Source organism: Thalia democratica, chromosome 5 (genome assembly GCF_965202585.1).
Source record: "Thalia democratica chromosome 5, ktThaDemo2.hap1.1, whole genome shotgun sequence".
NCBI classification, from domain to species: Eukaryota; Metazoa; Chordata; class Thaliacea; order Salpida; family Salpidae; genus Thalia; species Thalia democratica.
Window position 1 is genome coordinate 68,458,430 of NC_139169.1, and position 14,664 is coordinate 68,473,093.

Consider the following 14,664-nt stretch of genomic DNA (forward strand, 5'->3'; position numbering starts at 1 on the left):
ATATTTTTGCTGGTTTTTATAGATCGCACAGGAAACCGGTAAAAATACGCTCTTGATACAAACATATGTTTTTCGCATTTTTTCGATAACAACGTTCCCGTAAATTTTATTGTTAGATAATTTTTAATAAATCTAATATTTAACTGCAATTTTTTAACCACTTAAAGCACTTATTTATTTATTCATAAAACGATAAAGACACGTATTAGCTTTTATTAACTTCCAATCTCTTCATAAAATCTTTACAATTCTCAAACGTTTTGTAATTAAAGAAATATTTGGCATTTCAGGATAGTTTTTAGATTATTACATTTTTCATTATACTTACGATATGTTTTGTATTATGTATTGGCGTTAAAAGATAAACAGAAATGTAATATGGTTAGTTTTCAGATGTTAAGTGACGATTTACGCTTACTAGTTTTAAGGTTTTATAGTGTATGAAAGTTAGTTTAAGGATTGAGTTAATGGTACAATGATAATAACTATAAGTTATTGCCGTTATAACAAATACTGACTTATACATTAACTAGTACACGATTTGAGTTTTTTCAAACATGTTTAATTTAAAGTAACCCGTCTTTATTGTATAATTTTACGGATTAACAAAATACAAAATTCATGATGAAATCCCAGTTAGAAACATGAACAAATTAGTTTTTAACAAACTGTTAACAAAAGATTTAGTAAAAACAATAAACATAATTTATAAAGTTTATTAAAGCAACTAACTAAACAAAACATACAAACTTTCTCTAAACATAACAACAGTTAGTATTAACAAATAAAAACAAAATTCACCATTGCAGTACTTAACAAATACCTAAATTTATATTCATAAACGACATATATCATCTGGTTACAAGTCTGTAGGTTTTGGTAGGCTTACTTCATAAGAAGGTTCAAACGTGATCCTATCTCTGTAAAACTTGTTGACAATTTGAGGAAATAATTCATTCATGTCATTTCTTAGAACTAAGTCTGGTTTATCATGACCTTTCCTGATAAAAGTATTAAGTTTCAAAAGCTAAGTTTAGTTTTTTACTTTAATAAATTAGTTAAGAATTAACAAGTTTAAATTCTCACCAAAATATACAAGCTAAAAAAATGTAAAAAAATAATTTATAGCTAAGGATACTCAAGCATTCTAACAAAAAATTGAAAAACCTGTTTCACTGAGAACTTTAATACAATTACAAGTTAGAGACTTTATGGTCAAATTTAAAATAAAAAGTTTATTTAATTAACAAAGTTTGTGCTAAATAGGGTTTTGTAAAGCCAGCTATTAGTGGGTGAAAAAATTAATGGGTAATTATTTACTAAAAAAACAAAATCTAATTAAAAGGGGGGTTAATGTTTTATAACTAAAAATTTGATCAAATATAATTTAAAAAACAGTGTTATAGTTTCGTAATTTTTTAAAAAACAACATGGAAACTGTTAAAAAGTTTGTTTAAGTTGTCAAAACACATAAATTTATCCATTTAAATATCTATTAAACAAATCAAACAAACCATTTGACGAGGAAAACCGTTTCATCAGAAACACCGTCATAGTCTTCAACATGCCCTATTCCATATATCTTTTCTGCATGAAGTCCTTTCTTTTTAGGAGGATTGTTTTTATTCACTTTAGAGTGCAAAGAATTTTCCACAAATATATAATTCGTCTTGGGAGCTACACTTTTCTTTGGAGTAAGTACAGTTTTTTTTGCCACAGGTGCGTTTCCTTCTACCTTTGTTGCACTCTTTTTTACTTTTGGGACGTTTCTACTTAAAACAGTCTTTTTTGCTTTTGGCACACCTTTCATGTTAAGATAATGTTTGATTTTTTCTTCACAGTTTTCTAAGCTACTTTGATGCAACCAAGAATTTTGATCCCTAATAATTTTTTAATTTAATTAAAGTTATTAATCTTAGTGTAAAACTAAGATTCAAGACATTAACTTGAAACAACTATAAGTTGTACTTTTAATAACTGCATATTTTATCTATTTTTAAATATCTTAAAACTGTAAATTTGGTTACTATTTATTTAGTCAAAAATTTGTTTTTCATAATACTTTTAACAAAGTATATATTATCAAAAATTAAAAATTCTGTTTAGACAAGTTTAAGTAAATTTAAAAAGCTTTAATTTACTACCCAATATCTAATATTTTCTAAAAAAAATATCTAAAATTATAAAAACTTGAACATAAAACGAATTTATATCACAATACAACTTAACTAACGCAGGATACCCTTTCCATTTTATTAAATATTCCTTTCCGTATCTGTTTTGAACTTTATACCTACTTTTTCTCTCACCCACAATTTTTTCCACTGCAAATTCAACTTGTTCTTCACATTTTTCCCAAACAGCTTCAGTTTCATAGAAGACTTTTGTACGATTCATAATGACTATTTGTTGTTAGATAAAGTAATAGGTGCTACATTTTTTAAGATATAAAATAAAACTTAAGAAAACTGATACCTTAATATTATTTTTCTAAAAATATTGAAAGAGATTGTCTAAAAAAATTTAAATACAATTTTTAATTGATAAATTTTTCAAAGTCAAGTTAAGTCATATAATTGAAAAATTTGAATTAAAATGAGCATTATATTTTTTTAATTTCAAGCAAAAATTCAATTATAACTGAAAAATACTTTCTTCATTTTAATAAAATATATGTATCATTTTTTTCTAATATTCATAAATTTAAACATTTAAATAAGGAACTTAGTTTAAAACTTACTGTATTGAAGTTTTATTTACAACTTGGTGTTTTTTTTTTAAATAAAGTTTTTAAAACAGTGGTCTAGTGTTTTAAATGCACAATTTTTTAAAGTAAAATCGTTTAGAAAACTTTGGTCTAAATGTTGTTGACTAAACTATTTTTTACACAAGATGCAATCAAAAAAATCATTAACTGTTGATTACTGTTGATTTTTATTTTTTCGTTTACTAGTAATACTATTTGGTATTTTTTTGAAGTTATTAGATCACTAATTTCTTTAGCTGATCTATACAAAGGAATTAATTGAAAAAATGTTTTCTAAAATTTTATTTTAAATTTTTCCGGGATAGTTTTTCAGTATACATTCTAATAACAACTTTCAAATTTATGTCTTAAATGCGTTCATACGATTTTGGTCTTAGATACTATATATTTTATTTATTATATAAACATATATATAGTATTTATAAATACTCATTACATTGAACTTTTTAAGCTCGACTTTAGCTATATTTTCAAACTTTATGCAGGATTTTAAAGATTTCAAGTAAATTTAAAACGTGAGGTTAACAATGAAATCAATGAGAATATTAGTATCATACAAACAATACACAGTTACGATTAACTAGAACTAAATTTTACTTTTAATACAGTATGAAAACGTTGAGTGGTTGTTATTTTTAACGAAAATACTTAAATGATTGTACTTTATAATTTGAAGCTGGCTTTTTATGAATATTTTTTTTACGGTTATACAAAATATAAAACCAAATATGATCTTCAAAAACAGTTTACGCGACGTTACTCAGTTTTAACTTAGCTTTACAGCAAATTAATTAGGTCAAACTTCATTTAATTTTTAACTTGTTACCATTATGAAGTAAAAATTAAAACTATTGTTAAATCAAACTTTAGTAGTTAGTATACTACACGATTACTCGATTATTACTACATCTACTTTTGTGTAGCTAGTTACAAGGATCTTAACGAGAAAGTGTTTTCGATCTTTTTTATATTACTTAAACAATAAATTATATTATTTTAGTTTTAGTATTACCTTGGGGGTGCGATGCAGCATTCCAGGGGGTGCGAGATGACTTTTCATTTTTGTATGATAAATAAGGAGATTTTCACTCTCTGATAAAGTTTATAAAGTTAAAAAGTACATTTTGTTATAGAAAGAAGTTGGTGCTAACTTTCTTAATAAATTAATTAACTAATGCATCATAGAGCAAAAGCGTTGTTCTAGAAGTAAACTTATTTTACTAATTTCATTTAATAGCTGTTAGTTTAGAATTAACATTTGAGTAAAGCTTTCTTAGAGTTTACACCTGTGAATTTTAACCATCTATTCTTTAAATGTTTTATTTTCTTAACTGGCTATTAATTGTTCAAAACAGTTTATGAACTAGCATCTATTTTAATTACAAAACTTAAATGAAAATTAGTATATTCAGCAGGTTTTTTATTAGCTGTTAAGAACAGGTTCTGTTAAGTCTATTACATTTATAATGCAATCTTTTATTAAGCTTAGTTATGAAGAAAGTTGTGCTTAAAGATTTAACATATGTAAATTGTAAAGTTCACCGCAATTACTGTATGTTATACCATTAAAGAAAACTTGTTTTTAGCTTTAGTGAAACTACTTTTATAGATCATGAGCCGTTTTCTCAAAATGCAGTTTGAAAGCAAAACTCTTGAACAAAATTGGTGTTGTTCAATGAATATTTTTCTAAAACTTGGTGAAAAAGCAGTAAGTACTCTCATTCCATTCGCAACGACTTACTTGTGCGAGTCGGGATTTAGTAATTTTTTGTCAATAAAAACTAAATCAAGAAACGGCTTGAATGCACAGGCAGATATTCGAATTGACATCAGCAACAAAATGCCACGTTTTCAGAAAGTTTTGTGCAATAAACAGGAACAAAAAAGTCATTAACTTTAGAGTAGATTTAAAATTAAGTTCTTAATCTTTTCAAAATAATATTACATGAATATTATTTTAATAATTTGTTAAATACCTTTAGAGTATAACGACATATCATTTAGAATTTTTTTTAAATATATAAGATTAGTTTAGTTTTTTATTTATGAAAATTGAAAAAAAAAAATTTACAAATATAGATTTTTTTTTTCGTTTAATTGAAAATTAATTAAATATTTTAGTTAGTTTAAAAATGAGCAGGTAGAATTACAAGTGATGAGCTCCAAACTCACTTGCTTGACCTCCAGAAAACGTTTATCGTTGCAGAGGGAAGAGTGAGTTCTGATGTTTTCTGCCTTATAAAAAATAGATAAAACTTGTTCAAATATAGTTTGTTAATTTTTTAAGTTTTCAAGTATTTTATTTTTGTTAATATAGTACACTATCATAAAAATTAAAATACAAATTATTGATTAATGAAATCAATGATTTTATAATTAAATTATTAATAAATAATTATAGCATTTAGTGTTAGGGGTGCGAGATCAAATTAAGAGACTTTAGGGGTGCGGGGCATCAAAAAGGTTGGGAACCACTGTCCTACATGGTCTAGTGGTTAGGATTCCTGGTTTTCAACCAGGCGGCCCGGGTTGAAATCCCGGTGTAGGAATATTTGCTGTAATCGTATAGTGGTCAGTACTTCACGTTGTGGCCGTGACAACCCAGGTTCAAATCCTGGTAACAGCACCTTTTTGTAATGCAGAATTTGAAGTACTAAAGAAAAAATAGTAATATAAAATCATGTGGGTATTTAGTTTACTAATTAAAGCAAAAAAAAGGATTTTATATAAAAGTTATTTGTATAAAATTATTCAAGCAGTAATAAAAGTGAGAACTAAATATTCTATTTTTATCAGGTTTCAGTGTGAAACATTCTGACCCTAGCAAATATCAATAAAATAGTAAAACAGCACGTACAACTTTAGTATAGTGTTTACATAAACATAAATTTTATAGGGAATTTTTATGTAATATTAATACAAAAAGACAACATTTCACAAACTAAACAACAAAATGTATAAGTCATGTTGTACGTTTGTAAGCATATGGTTTATGACTTTTAAAAAAGTGTTACTAGTTGAATATTATAAACTTATATTGGTAAACCATTTTAAAATTAGATTTAAAAAAATTAAATAAACTTGTGTTTAATAAAGCTTAATAAACCTTCACTCAAACACTTTTAAAACTTATGTTCAATATAGTTTTGATAACTCGAGTTTAGAAAAAATTAAAAAACTTATATTTAACAAAAGCTTTTTAATTCATATTTTATAAAACTTTACAAACTTAATTTGATAGTGTTTTATAAACTTTGTTTAAACAAAATTATTGTAAAACTTTATAAACATATGTGCAATAAAACTTTTTAAACTAGTTTCTATTAAAGTTTTTCAAACTCATGTATATTAACACTTTATGAGCTTATGTTAAAAACTTTATAAACTTGTTATTATAAAATCTATAAGTTTATTTTTGATAAAACTTTTTAGTCCAGTTACAAAAAAATTTACTAACTCATTTATAATAAAGTCTTAAAACTTTAAAAACTTGTGTAAAATAATTTTATAAACTTATGCTCAACAGAACTTTATAGATTAATGTTTAAAAAAAACCTTGTAAACTTATATTTTTTTAAACTTAACAACTAATTACTATTATAGGAAAGTTTTTAAACGTATTTACATACCACTTGAAATTTATTATTAACACTCATCTATTCATAATATAGATATTAACATTCATTTAAAATTTACCACTTGACAATGAAACTAGTATAGTTTTGAAAAGCTTAGTGAAATAAAAAAAATAAAATGAGTAATCTGTTAATAATAAGTTGCAAATGGTATATAAAGAACTTTACAAACTAATATCTTTATAAAGTAATGCCATATGCTAAATGAATCTACTGAAAAATATTTTCTAATTAGTATTGAAAATAATTAATACTTTTGTTATTAACTGTTTAAACCTGAAGTTTGTCAGTTAATACTTTATAAAACACTTTAGTTAATATATTTTGAGTTACTTTTTAGTTTTTAACAAAGTTTTATTTAACTTGTAGTACTAAAAATAAATCAATCACCATAAGTAGTTTAATAAGCAGAATAAATATCTAAGTTTGCTTAAAAAGTTGTTAACTGCTTTAATACTGTTAGTACAAATTTCAAAGTATAAAGCTTAAAAGTTTTTGATTGTTATAAGTATGCTTAAACCAAAGTGATGTTTGTAAGCATGAAGGGTTTATAAATACATAAAGTCGTAGTTAGTATAGCGGTGAGTATTCCCGCCTGTCACGCGGGCGACCGGGGTTCGATTCCTCGACGGGGAGGTTTTGAATAAAATATTTATACTTTTGTTTAAAGATTTTTCTACTGTTGGTAAAAACATTAAAAATCTATATCATAATAAATAAATTAGAATTATTATCCGTTACTAAGCACCTAAGCTATAACAACGACGTTTAGTATGTTAAATTAATTTATATAAACTTGAAATTTTATGCATGCTGGCCTCAGTTTATTTTTAAATCTATGAACTAATATTGAAGACATAAGTGTGTTATTATCTTTAATAGTGATAAAAAATGCAGCCAAGTTAAGTAGCTTAGCTTAATTATTTTTAGTTTAATTTTTTGGGTTTAGTTTATGAAAAAAACATCGTTTGGTAAGGCCTTGCCTTAGGCTATTGTTATGAATTCTACATCAGGCAGACAGGCAACAAAACAATATTAGTTTTATATTCTCTAAAATAAGCTCGTAACCAATCGACTGCGTGGCCTAATGGATAAGGCGTCGGACTCCTAATCAGAAGATTCCGGGTTCGAGTCCCGGCGTGGTCTTTTTGAAATGTAACTTGATTTTACACATAACTTGAAAACTGTTAATAATAAATGAGCATATTAATGATTTTTAATTTAAATTAAACATATTAACTGAAAAAACTCCTTTAAAACCATAGTTTATATCGTTGTTATATGGAAGACACTTCTTGTTATTGTAGATAATAAGTTATTGAAATTTGTATGCTGAAAAATTAAACTAGCACCTTTATTGCAATTTTTCTTAGCAAAATTTTTAACTGAAAACAAGCTACTTTAACAATTTTAATAAAAGTAAAAAGTATATAGTAGTACATATATACAAAATTAATTCATCAAACCTAAACTCAAAGGATTTACAGGCTAATAATTAAGGTTCAATGAATACAATCAAAATAATGACCACGATGGGACTCGAACCCACAATCTTCCGGTTCGTAGCCGGACGCCTTATCCATTGGGCCACGCGGCCAGTCTATCACGATCTCATATTAGCGTTTATTAATGTTAAGTTTTAATGCGCGCGTGAAATATTCTCTCAACTATACAGTTCGATTCAAATAAATTCGGCTAAATCGCTACGTCACGATTATAATTGGCTGTTGACTGAGATTATATCGCTGTTAGTTTTTAAGTTCAGTTGTAAGCTTTATTTATTGGCTCAAAACTATTAATGAACTCTTTTCGGTTTTTATTTATTTTACTAGAAAAAAATTCTATTCAAATAAATAATTTTTTTTGATATTTAAAACTTAATCTTAACCATAAATTTTATTACCAACAGTCAAACTTTAATTGCTAGGTCAAACTTGATTATTATTTTGTACAGCAATGTTGATAACAATTTACGCCGAAAAACTTGCTTTCTGTCAGTATTGGAAACTATTTTTCGCCGTGTGTATATAGAATGTACAAAGTAAAAAAATAAAACTTTAAGGGTTACAATTAAGCATGTATTTTTACTAACAACTATAAGTCGTTATATGTTTTAACGAATTCCAATTACAATTAAAAACAAAATATAGTTGATAAAAGTTACAAAACTAAACTTATATATGAAATTAGATTTTACAGGTAACTTGCATAAAAATTCTTACTTTTTAAAAGGTACTTCGAAAAATGAAGAAAGTTTTAAGTGTTTGATAAATACTTAAGTTTGAATTTTTAAACACTTTGTTATTAAAAGGTTGTGGTTTTTTAAGATAGAATTTCGTATATAAACCTACACGTGTTTTTTATATTAATATACAAAATGCATTTGTTAAAACAGAATGAAAAGTTTCAAATAAAAGCTACGTTAATATGATGCTAAGATAAAGTTATATTCTGGTTTAAGTGTGCTGTAAAATACTATATAGAAGCCCTTGTCGGTTTGTTATTAGTATATAAACGCAATTAGCTGCATTTGTGCATAAGTTTCCGTAGTGTAGCGGTTATCACGTTCGCCTAACACGCGAAAGGTCCCCGGTTCGAGCCCGGGCGGAAACATGATTATATTCAAAAAATAAAATTATTGATCAACCTGCCAAAAAACGCATATTAGACAACTAAGATAATCAAACTACCATCTATTTTTTCTGTTTTAATGATTACTGAAAAAACAAGTTATATCAAACTTTGACTATTTACATATATTAACGTATGAGAAGTCAATAATTTTGTTTTGCCATTAAATGTAATCAAATGTTTTTAAGCTATAAACTTTAATAAAGTGAATTTTATACATTTTTCTCATTATTTGTGTAGAAGCATTATAAAAGTAAGTAAAAGTATTTTGGAGAATAAAAATATTATTCAAAAGTTTTTATTTCTGATTAATAAATTTTAAGCATCAAACCAATTTCCAGACAAAAATGCATTGTCCGGGAATCGAACCCGGGCCTCCCGCGTGGCAGGCGAGAATTCTACCACTGAACCAACAATGCATGTGTTTTTCAAATCGGATTGTAAAGTTAATAAATTATCTTTCCCTTATGTGCTCAGTATAGCTGCAAATATTACTTATCAATGCTTATATTTGCTTAAAAATTCCACCATTGCATTATAAGTTTTAAAAACAATAACATACAACAATAAACATACAAAAAAAGCGTCTAATTTAAATTATTTTATTGAAACTTTACATTGAATTATTTTGTTAACTGCAGTTTTTGTTAAATTGTAAAAATTAATTTTTAGCTGAGTTAGTCAATTTTTATTATTGACCATTTAGTTAAGAGTATATCATGGTTACATACTTAACTGCTTATTTTATAAAACCAGAATTGTGTTTTTTATGAAGTTTTTTGTGTTGATTTTCTGTACAATACTGTTGAACAACCTGAATTAGCAATGCTTAATTTTGGCAAAATTAAAAATCTTAAATATTTAACTTTAATTAATCACAACTTTTGTCAACTTTGCAATTTATTAAATTAAGAAAAACAATTATTTGCACAATATTTTATTAATTGTTCAGAAAAATGTTTTATTAACTTGTTTTAAAATAAAGTTATATATAAGTAAAGTTTGTTTTATGACAAAGTAACAAAATTTGTTCATTACTTTTCAAATTAATTGTTCAAAGTGAAGAAAGAATGTTTAAATTGATTTTTTTTTCTGATTCCTAAACAGTAAAAGTAAACATAGATGATTTTTATTTTTTTAATTAAAAAATTATTGTCTCTTTCGTAGTTTTAACATGAAATTTATAGTTTTAACATGTATTTATAGTTTTGTTTTTGAAAATAATAAATTTTTATATAAGAATATTTCAAAAAGCTGCAGTTACTTTATTGTTTAATGTTTTTTATTTAATGTTTTATCCTTATAACTTTACAATCTTATAACTACTTACCTCATTTTAATACTTTAATTTGTATGATTTTGACTTTTACAAAACAATAGGTTTTTGTATATATTTTGGTATACAAAGCTTCTTTTGAAAAAAGTTTACACTTGTGTAATATTTTACTTGTAAAAAATGAAGCTTTAAAATAATAGTTTGAACTTAACTTTTTCTATTAAAGTTTTTTCTGTTGTTTTAAGTTTTATTTTATTGCAATTCACTTAAGTATATAATTGGTTTTGCAAAAAATGTTTTTTTATTCGCTTTTGTTTTCATTTACCTTATTTAAACTTTTAATGTTTTACTTTTAAAGCTAAATAATAAGTTAGTTTACAAATTGAATTTATCTTAAATATAAACTGTTGTATAAATCTTAGAGAAAGTTATGCTTAAAGCTTCTTTTAAGTTTCATAAGTCTTATAAACCAACTTAAACAATCAGTAGTTTAAAAAAAAGTATTTTCTACAAAAACTTGGTCTGCTTTTGATGTTTTTAGCACAATATTAAATATTTTATTAGTTCAATAAAAAAACTATTATTTTTTACTCTTTTTAGCTGTAATTTTTTAAATAAAAACTTTGATAAAACTTGTGAAAATTTTGTAAGATATAGATTGTTCTGTTTTGTTTTTTTTATTAGTGATACAGAAAACACTAATGTGTATAAATCCAAATATGATTTTTATAAATAACAAACAAAACCTGATGTATTTAATTAATAATAGTTCAATTGATAAAATATTAGATTTTGATAACAAATTGTTAAGATGTTTTGAATTTGTTTTTCATTACTTCTTGTATATCATACTGCTTTTTTGTTAAATAAAAATATTTGTATAATATAGACCGATGTATTACTTAAATAACTTATTTGTACATTTAAAATATATAATGTTTGTAATGTTACTATAAATAGTGCAAAGCAAATATGTAATTACTTACAGCTTTAAAGAAAGCAGTTGTTTTCTTTTTAATATATTCGAACTTAATATTTATATGTTAGTTACTTATGGTTTATTTGTGTGTAAATTGAAAATAATATAGAAAATTATTTACAACAAGCTTGTTTTTATTGAAATCGTTATACTGACTTAAGTATAAAAGAAACAATCGAACTTGTTAAAACGATTAAAATCAATGTAAAAACTGAATTGCGATATTTTTCAAACTTTGTGTTCTAATGACATAGTAAGTGAGTTAACAGTAAATAAGGCTGTAAACTATAAATAATATAAATGAGAAGTAATTATGTAAATGACTTGTGTTGGCAGTTCTGTCGGTGTTTTAATTTTGTCTAAAATGAGCTTTCCCTATATTTTCTTCGTAATTTTAAAGTTTTTTTTACAACTTATATTTTATAGATACTATTTGTACATAGCTTCCATTTGTGTATTCGACAGGGGTGCCAAAAAACCTGGAATATAACAATTTAGGCTAAAAAACCTGGAATTTCGAACAAAAATCATTATAAAAATCTTAAATTTTTTTTTTTACATGTTCAGTAGTAAATTTTGATTTATCGTAAAAACCTAACATATAGATAAAATGTCATCAACATTTTTTTTATCAAAAGATACCTCCAAATTAGCTTTACAGTGTATTTTTAATGTTATATACTATTTAACACAGTTTCTTACTTTAAACTTTTTTTTAACTAGAAATAGACCGAAAAATGAGTACTTTTAAAAACCTGGAGGAAGTTTTGAAAAACTAATGGATATTTGCAAAAAACATTTAGCAAACCTGATTCTAGTTTTAAAATAAACATTTTGGATGCAAGTTTCTCATAAAATCAATAAGAAATAGCATATTAAAATTCTTTTCAATAACCCTTTCTTCGAAATTTTTATTTAGCTCTAATGTAATCGTCCAATATTCCTTTTTATTAAAGAAGTTTTACAGACTTTTTGACATTAACAATATATTGCATTACTGAAATTAATAATTATTTTTTGTTAAGTTTTTAAGTCTGTATTTAATTAACTTAAAACAAACTTTTGTTGCAGAAGTTTTTTAAAATATATTTAATATAATGACATAACTCACCTTAAGGTGTTGATTAAGTTTGAATAACAATTTCAATTAAACTTACTTATTCAAAATTATAGTCAGAAATTATGTTTCATCTGTAAAAACGATTTACATAAAAATTACTATAAATTATAATTTAATCAATTTTATTAAAATTTGTTGCTTATAGACATATCTATTTAGACATTTATACAACGTTTACAACTCTTGACAATTGTATTTGTAAATGTTACTGTCTAGTTGTTTATTGTTACATTGTAGTGTTACCTCCTGTCTTTATATTAAAGTTAATAACTGTTAAAATTTCTTTTGTTTAACTAACAGATAAAAACAAAGTAAATGATTTTTTTTGATAATCAAATGAGAGAATAATTTCATATATATTGCAAAACTTTTTAATATAATCATTGAAAGCTCTTTTTAGATCTATAAATATAGAAAAAACTTTATACTTCCACACCATCAAACATGAGCAAATTCTGATTTATTTTATATAAAATTTTCAGCCGACTTGTTACAACTTTGTACAATACGTCACGAGAATGCACTTCTGTTTTTCGAATATCGCAAACCAGTTTTACATCGCATTTTTTTTAAACAAATTCGATTCTTTCTTATATGCTTTGTTTTCTATAATATTTATAGTAGTCGCTGCTGTGAACAACTTTAAAAAAATTATTTACAACTTACACATAAATAAACCATTAATTTCATAAGCAACTAGTCTATATAGATCAAGTTTAAATTTATCATAAAAAAAATGACAACATTAACTATTTTTTAAGCACAATTGTTTTAATTATCTTTCTAATTGGTTTTTTTTAACTAAAAGTAGCTAAATAATATAGTTGCTTACCAAAATTTCTCGTTTTGAAGTTTACAGTTTTGTGTATAACATCGTAACTTACGTTATAAAGTTTATTGAAATTTTTATAATTTTATAAGAAAAAGGTGTGAAAATGATAACAATGTTATAGTAATCGATCACTAGAGGATAACAAACTAGTTCGAATTTTAAGCTATATTTACTCGATCAAATAAATAAAGCAATTTGAATAAATATTATTTTGTTCATTAAAGAACAAAAAAAAAGGTCTTGAATTAATTTAACTTAGAAATTGGTGTATAAATAAACATTTCGGTCATCAAGTCGTACTCGATTTAGACACAGTTTAACATCTTTTTTAATGCTAATTAAAAATATATGTTAACAAGTTATAATAATTATCCAATACCACGTTTTCCTTTAAAGTAAAATTTTTTTATAAGCAAAAAATAAAACAAATTGTCTTTTTTAAAGGCTTAATGTATTATTTGTTAGTTATTCAAAACTTCATTTTTTATTTAGCTTAAATTCTTTGAAAAATATTTATAAACTTTTTATACTTATTATATTATTATAACTATTTATATATAATTATTATAACTTATTATATATAATTAACTATATTATTATAGATAAGGTTAAACACGTTTTTATTAAATTATCATTGATCTTAACTAGCTAGTTCGAAAAAACTTATAAGGTTAAAAAATGTAATTTAGTATGTAAAAAATGCTGGTTGACAGTTTTAAAATTTATGTATATAATATTTTAAGCATGAGGAAATGTTATTATAATATTTATGGCAATTTATATTTTAGAGTTTTAGTTATGTATCATGTTGATAAAAACAGTAAAGCGAAATTTACTCGTTTAATGATACTCATTTAGTAATTGTATAAATACTTTTAATGTTACTATAGTTTTTAGATCTTTACAGAGCTTTAAATTGAAGACTTAGACTTAAACGACTAGGAAGCTTGACTAGATTAAATTTAAGCTTGACTTATGTACAAACACGTTTTATAAATTTTTCCAGAATTTAAACTAAAGTCACTAAGAAATTTAGAATGCACTTTTAATTATATAAAATTTTGCGCTAGAAATAGCTTGCGAAGTCTTTTGCGAATAATTAACTTTTACATGTACTTATTGATATAAAAATTAAATTTTCATTTCAAGTGTTTGTAAAAAAATTAATCAAATCAACTGAGTCGGGTTTGATAATTCAAAAAAAAATTTAAATCAAATGGTGAATAAAAGTATAATTGATAGTTTGCGTTTTAAACTGTGTCTTCAAACTTAATTAATTTAAAACATAAAATACTAATGTTTTATGATTTCCAGCAAACTAAGGTTACATTCGGGTTTCCCCCTTTAAGTTATCACTAAAAATTTGAATTATATTTAAATAATTAAGAATGTTAAGTCATAATGTAGAGAAAAAACATTAAAGC

The 14,664-nt window shown here is 24.3% G+C and overlaps 1 protein-coding gene and 5 non-coding genes across 6 annotated transcripts; 3 read left to right on the forward strand and 3 right to left on the reverse strand.

The window, feature by feature from the left end:
- Positions 1–859: 859 nt before the first annotated feature.
- LOC145836802 (chromobox protein homolog 5-like) lies at positions 860–2,397 on the reverse strand. The gene is made up of 3 exons (XM_082944575.1): positions 2,234–2,397; positions 1,515–1,880; positions 860–1,001 (listed from the first exon to the last, which is right to left on the reverse strand). Exons 1-3 carry the CDS (start codon positions 2,395–2,397, stop codon positions 860–862), a joined length of 672 nt encoding a protein of 223 aa, XP_082800701.1.
- Positions 2,398–5,244: 2,847 nt separating this feature from the next.
- Positions 5,245–5,316, forward strand: Trnae-uuc (transfer RNA glutamic acid (anticodon UUC)). Its single transcript has one exon. It is a non-coding gene; the product is annotated as a tRNA-Glu (tRNA).
- Positions 5,317–7,475: 2,159 nt separating this feature from the next.
- Trnar-ccu (transfer RNA arginine (anticodon CCU)) lies at positions 7,476–7,548 on the forward strand. Its single transcript has one exon. It is a non-coding gene; the product is annotated as a tRNA-Arg (tRNA).
- A 378-nt stretch (positions 7,549–7,926) lies between these two features.
- On the reverse strand, positions 7,927–7,999 carry Trnar-acg (transfer RNA arginine (anticodon ACG)). The gene has a single exon. It is a non-coding gene; the product is annotated as a tRNA-Arg (tRNA).
- A 943-nt stretch (positions 8,000–8,942) lies between these two features.
- Positions 8,943–9,015, forward strand: Trnav-aac (transfer RNA valine (anticodon AAC)). Its single transcript has one exon. It is a non-coding gene; the product is annotated as a tRNA-Val (tRNA).
- A 366-nt stretch (positions 9,016–9,381) lies between these two features.
- Trnag-gcc (transfer RNA glycine (anticodon GCC)) lies at positions 9,382–9,452 on the reverse strand. The gene has a single exon. It is a non-coding gene; the product is annotated as a tRNA-Gly (tRNA).
- Between the last annotated feature and the right edge of the window lie 5,212 nt (positions 9,453–14,664).